Source organism: Chaetura pelagica, unplaced genomic scaffold (assembly GCF_000747805.2).
Source record: "Chaetura pelagica isolate M959 unplaced genomic scaffold, ChaPel_1.0 scaffold3, whole genome shotgun sequence".
NCBI lineage: Eukaryota > Metazoa > Chordata > Aves > Apodiformes > Apodidae > Chaetura > Chaetura pelagica.
The window spans coordinates 10,786,435-10,792,062 of NW_009952974.1; the positions used below are offsets into that span (position 1 = coordinate 10,786,435).

At 40.0% G+C, this 5,628-nt stretch overlaps 1 protein-coding gene across 1 annotated transcript; it reads right to left on the reverse strand.

The window, feature by feature from the left end:
• Positions 1 to 334: 334 nt before the first annotated feature.
• SPC25 (SPC25, NDC80 kinetochore complex component) lies at positions 335 to 5,589 on the reverse strand. The gene is made up of 6 exons (XM_009996119.1): positions 5,436 to 5,589; positions 5,285 to 5,350; positions 2,178 to 2,324; positions 1,923 to 2,027; positions 1,514 to 1,612; positions 335 to 590 (listed from the first exon to the last, which is right to left on the reverse strand). The coding sequence occupies exons 1-6, from the start codon at positions 5,587 to 5,589 to the stop codon at positions 466 to 468; spliced, it is 696 nt and encodes a 231-aa protein (XP_009994421.1). The 3' UTR covers positions 335 to 465.
• Positions 5,590 to 5,628: the final 39 nt, after the last annotated feature.

Sequence of the window (5,628 nt, forward strand, 5' to 3'; positions counted from 1 at the left end):
CATGTATGAAAATGCATGATAAGACTGGAGAGTACAAGACAGGGTAAAAAACAAAACGGCGACCTTTGATACAGGTGAATTAAGTAATTGCCTAGCTCCAGTGCATTATTTTAGTAGGTTTTGGGCCTATTCCAACCATATAAAACCTGAAAAACACTCCTATGCTTTAGGAAAAGAGACATAAATTACAGAAAGTACTTTAATATCTTCTTGATGTAGCTAAATATAATTAAGCTATTTGCTATTGAATCAAAATTTACATGTCTGAAGACTGGTTGATGATACTGTTATTTGAAGAATCATCTAAAATGTCTCTAGATTACAGACTAAAATTCTATTTTCATTACTTTTCTTTGTTGAGAAATTAGAGTAAGGCATGGATAAATACATACTTTCACAATGTAGGAAGGAAAGAAAAATGTGCTCTACAACTAGAAAGGGAGGTATAATCTAGTTTCATGCATACTATTTGTAAGATAAAGCAGTGAAAGCTTTTCTCATGTTGGCAACAAATGCAGAAAAATTGTTAGTTTCTCTCACTTTGAGCTGGAACTCTGCTATACAATCCAGAGGAGGAGTACAGGAAGTCACTAAAATGACAGAAATTTCAAAAATATTAGACTATTATACCAAAATAAAAGATGAGTGTTTTTCTGTGCTTATGAAATACAAATGTACTTTATCTCTGTATGTTTTAAGCTTAATCAGTATTATTTGAGTAACCTATTAAATAAATTTCTTCCAGCAAAGACACAGCCTCAAAGAATACACCATCTTTTTTTCATTTCTAGACCTCCTACCCAGTGCTGTGCTTGAATTGTTACAGCAATTTCCAGTAATGTTGCCTTTACTTTGATATTTATGGTGTCTTTTAAAATTCTAGTGATACCTGCTAAAAACAAAGCTGTTCCAGTGCTGAAAATAGTTAAACACATTCCTAAACAATTTTGTTGCTATGCAGGCAGACTGAAAACTGATATAGCCCAGCATGTGATAAACTTTTATCTTCAGCACAGTTTAGATCTGAAAAAATAAAACCCAAAATCAATTCAGTCTGTACCTAGAGGCACAGCAGAGCAACAGTAACATCCATCTAGAAACTACTCTGCACAATACTCAAATCCCCACGATAGTGGGAAACTAGTTTTTTCTGCCCTGTAGGCTTCTCTCAAACAGGCTGAGTTATGCCTGTCAGCATTAAAACTCTAGCATAAAGAGAAGAAGCAACAAACTACAAACTGAAGCATCTGTCCATCTGCATTATCTCTTCTCTTTCCTGCTTTGCCTGCTGCAAAGTAAACAGCAACTCCACAAACGGAGGGAAATAAAGATAAGCAGTTGTATTTTCATATCAATGAAAAAGAGAAGCTTCATTTAAAAATATATTACCATTGCAAGGCTTTTCTTTCAGAAATTGGAAGATAAAGGTTACAATTAAAATTGACTTTACTCCTCTCCTTTTTCAAATAAGGGCATCAGATTCTGTCCTCTTAAGTATTCAAAATTCACATACCTTCATATTCACCTTGTTCATTTATGGAAAGGGTAAACATATATGGCTTGTCAGGATCTTTGTGGTCAATGTGTCTGAATATAAACTGTAATTGTTCATCTAAAAAAAACACAAACAGAATTAACACTATTAACCTCTGCTGGAGAGTCACAATGACAACTAAAAATCACATTATTAAGCTAGAGTTTCATTTAATATTCTTAGAATAGTTGCATATCAAGCAAATTTCATCTCTTTGAAAGACAAATGCATTTTAACATACCATATTTTTGCCATTTGAGAGACAATGGTAATACCTGGCCTGGGAAAATTCTTCAGCTGTGTAAGCTACAATTTTTTTCACTGCACAATCCAACATTAACCACACTGTATCACTGCACACAGAAATAAGGAAACTATAGAAACTTACTGTGAATTCTGCGTATTTCTAGTCCAAGCCGCTCTTCATACAATGCTTTAGCCTTGCACAGTCGTTCCACTTTCTCCTTAGCAGCTTTGTTTTTAGCAGATATCACTAGAATTTTAAAAGACACCATAAATATCAAAGTAAAGGCAACACAAGCACATATAAAATATTTAGGTCAGTAGAAAAGGCCATCAAGCACACATGTTGAAAACATTTACTTCTTTAAGAAAATCTGCTTATCATCCTTTGCTTACTTACATTCCTTTTTCTTCATCAGCTCTTCTTTAAGCTCTCGGATGCTGTCGATCAAGTCCTTCTTTTGCTTCTCTTCTTGATTTAGGTTAGATTTCATTTCTGTAAAACGCTCTTGATTTTCTGATACGCGTTGGTTCTGCTGGAGAATCTCTGAAGGGAGGCAAGAATATATGAATATATACCGTTGATTAATTAGGTCCCTGAGGTTTAGTACTTACCTATATAGTTTGAGAGGACTAATTTTGAATAAAACCTAGTGGAATGCATGCTATGGCACCTGAAAAGTCAGCATATCTGTACTAAAAAATAAAAGCTCAAAGTGAAAGCTATTCAAAAGACAAGCTACTAAGGAGAGAGCTCCTCTGATGCTTTAGTTAGATGCCACTTGTTTCTCGTGCCAACACTATATACATCTATCCTCACTAACAAGGAGGTCCTGGTTGAAGCAGTGAAGGTTGAGGGCAGCCTTGGCTGCAGTGACTATGAGATGGTGGAGTTCAAGATCTTGTGCAGTAGGAACAGAATACCAAGCATCATGACCCTGGATTTCAGCAGGGCCAACTTTGGCCTTTTTAAGCAATTGCTAGGGGAAATTCCATGAGACAGGGTACTAGAAGGTAAAGAGGCCCAAGATATTTGGTTAACATTCAAGGACCAGTTCTTCCAAGCTCAAGATCAGCACATCCCAACAGGTAGTAAATCAAGAAAGAGAGCCAGAGACCCACATGGTTAAAGAGGGAACTGCTAGGCAAACTCAAATGGAAGAAAGTTTATAGATCATGGAAGGAGGGGCTGGCCACTTGGGAGTAATATAGGACTGTTGTCAGAGGATGTAGGGACGCAACTAGGAAAGCTAAGGCTTCCTTGGAGTTAAACCTTTTAAAAGAGGCCCAAGGACAAGAAAAAGGGTTTCTTCAAATGCCCTGCAAAAAAACTTAACACTAGAGGCAGTATAGGGTCATTGCTGAATGAGGTGGGTGCCCTGGTGACAGAGGATACAAAAAAAGTGGAGTTACTGGAGTCCATTGTCTTAACTGCTGGAGACTGTCCTCAGGAGCCCCAAAGGAAGTCAGGAAAAAGGGGGAGTTTGCCTTGGTTGATGAGGACTGGGTTAGGGATCAATTAAGCAATGTGGGCATCTATAATGGCTCCTGATGGGATTCACCTGTGGGTGCTGAGGAAGCTGTCAGAAGTCATTGCTAGGCCACTCTCCATCACCTTTGGTAAGTATTGGAGAACAAGAGAGGTGCTTGAGGACTGGAAGAAAGCAAATGTTACTTGTCTCCTAATAGGGTAAGGAGGAGGACCCAGGTAACAATAGAGCAGTCAGCCTCACCTCCATACCTGGAAAGGTGATGGAACTACTTATCCTTGGTACTGTCTCTAGGCATATCATGGATGAGAGGGTCATTAGGGGCAGTCACCATGGTTTAACCAAGGGGAAGTCATGTTTAATCTACCTGATAGCCTTTTATGAGGACATAACCAGGTGGATATATGATGGTAGAGCAGTGAATCTGGTTTATCTTGATTTCAGTAAAGCATTTGACACCAACTCCCACAGCATCCTCGTAGCTAAACTGAGGAAGTGTGGCCCAGATGATCAGGTAGTGAGGTAGATTGTGAACTGGTAAGTCAGAATTGTGGTCGATGGGACAGTCTAGTTGGAGGCCTGTATCTAGTGAAGTCCCTAAGGGGTCGGTACTGGGACCAGTACTATTCAGTATACTTATCAATGACCTGGGTGAAGGAACAGAGTGCACCAACAGCAGGTTTGCTGATGGCACAAAACTGGAAGGAGTGGCTGACATACCAGAAGGCTGTGCTGCCATTCAGTGAGACCTGGACAGGCTGGAGAATTGGGTGAGGAAAAACTTGATGAAATAACAAGGGCAAGTGTAGAGTCCTGCATCTGGGGAAGAACAACCCCATGTACCAGTACAGGTTGGGGGCTGACCTGTTGGAGAGCAGTGTAGGAGAAAGGGACCTGGGGGTCCTGGTGGACAGGAAGATGACCATGAGCCAGAAATGTGCCCTTGTGGCTAAGGCCAGTGGCATCCTGGGCTGCATTAGAAGGGATGTGGTTACAAGGTCAAGAGAAGTTCTCCTCCACTTCTACTCTGCTCAGGCCACATCTGAAATATTGTGTCCAGTTCTGGGCCCCTCAGTTCAAGGACAGGGAACTGCTTGAAAAAGTCCACTACAGAGCCACAAAGATGATGAAGGGAGTGGAACATCTCCCTTATGAGGAAAGGCTGAGGGAGCTGGGTCTCTTTAGCTTGGAGGAGACTGAGGGGCGACCTCATTAATGTTTATAAGTATGTAAAGGGCAAGTGTCAGGAGGACAGAGCCAGGCTCTTCTCAGTGATGTCCAGTGATAGGACAAGGGGCAATGAGTGCAAGCTGGAGCATAGAAGGTTCTACATAAACATGAGGAAAACCTTTTTCCCTGTGAGGGTGACAGAGCACTGGAACAGGCTGCCCAGAGAGGTTGTGGAGTCTCCTTCTCTGGAGACATTGAAAACCCACCTGGACATGTTCCTGTGTAACTTACTCAAGGTGATCCTGCTCTGGCCAGGGGGTTGGACTAGGTGATCTTTTGAGGTCCCTTCCAACCCCTAACATTCTGTGATTAAAAGCATGAGGATGGTGGATCCTGTCCACAGACAAGTAATTTGATAGAAAGCAAGGAATGGAAACACTGATATTAGAGTTGCAGCTATTTTTACCTGATATTCTGAAGTTTAACTACAAAATTCTGAGTAGTTAATCCTGAACTGATAGGCTGACTGTATTCTGTAACTAATATGGAAGAGCCATAAATAACCTTGCAATATTTGAGTTTACTAAGCAATTTATTTACTTTTCCTATTGCAGTCAGCAATAGGTACTTCATTATTTGAAATACTTAAGCACCAAAACCAATCTAGAGAAAACTTTCACCTGATCTTTATCTTTTTGCATTATCGATGAACCTTCCCAAATGTTTGGTTTTAATTCTGTCTTCATTCTGATGTTATTTACATTTTAAAATGGGAAATAAAACATATTATTCAGCTGTACTAACTCTAGAAATGTTAAGACACAATAAATAAAGTCACATACTGTACCATTGCTATACTCCTGAATTTTGTCAATCATCAGGTCCCCTTCTTTCAGCTTCTTGGACCATTTCTCTGCAATGGAAAGTTATTTCAGTTAGCTAAAGTTTGATGATAATTTGAAAATAGCAGAGGTAACAAGAACACGGTGCCTTTTTACCTGAAAGTGCCTTTATGGACTCCTTGCACGAATCTCTCAGCGCTAACGTCTCATTAATCTGTTCAGCGCCATAAACGTTTTTTAAATTGGTCCAAAACTCTTTTATTTCTCTTTCAATGAGGATTATTTCATCATCTGTCTTTGCAGCAGCCATCGCACGCTGGCGCCCCCCTCCGCCCGACGAAACGTCACC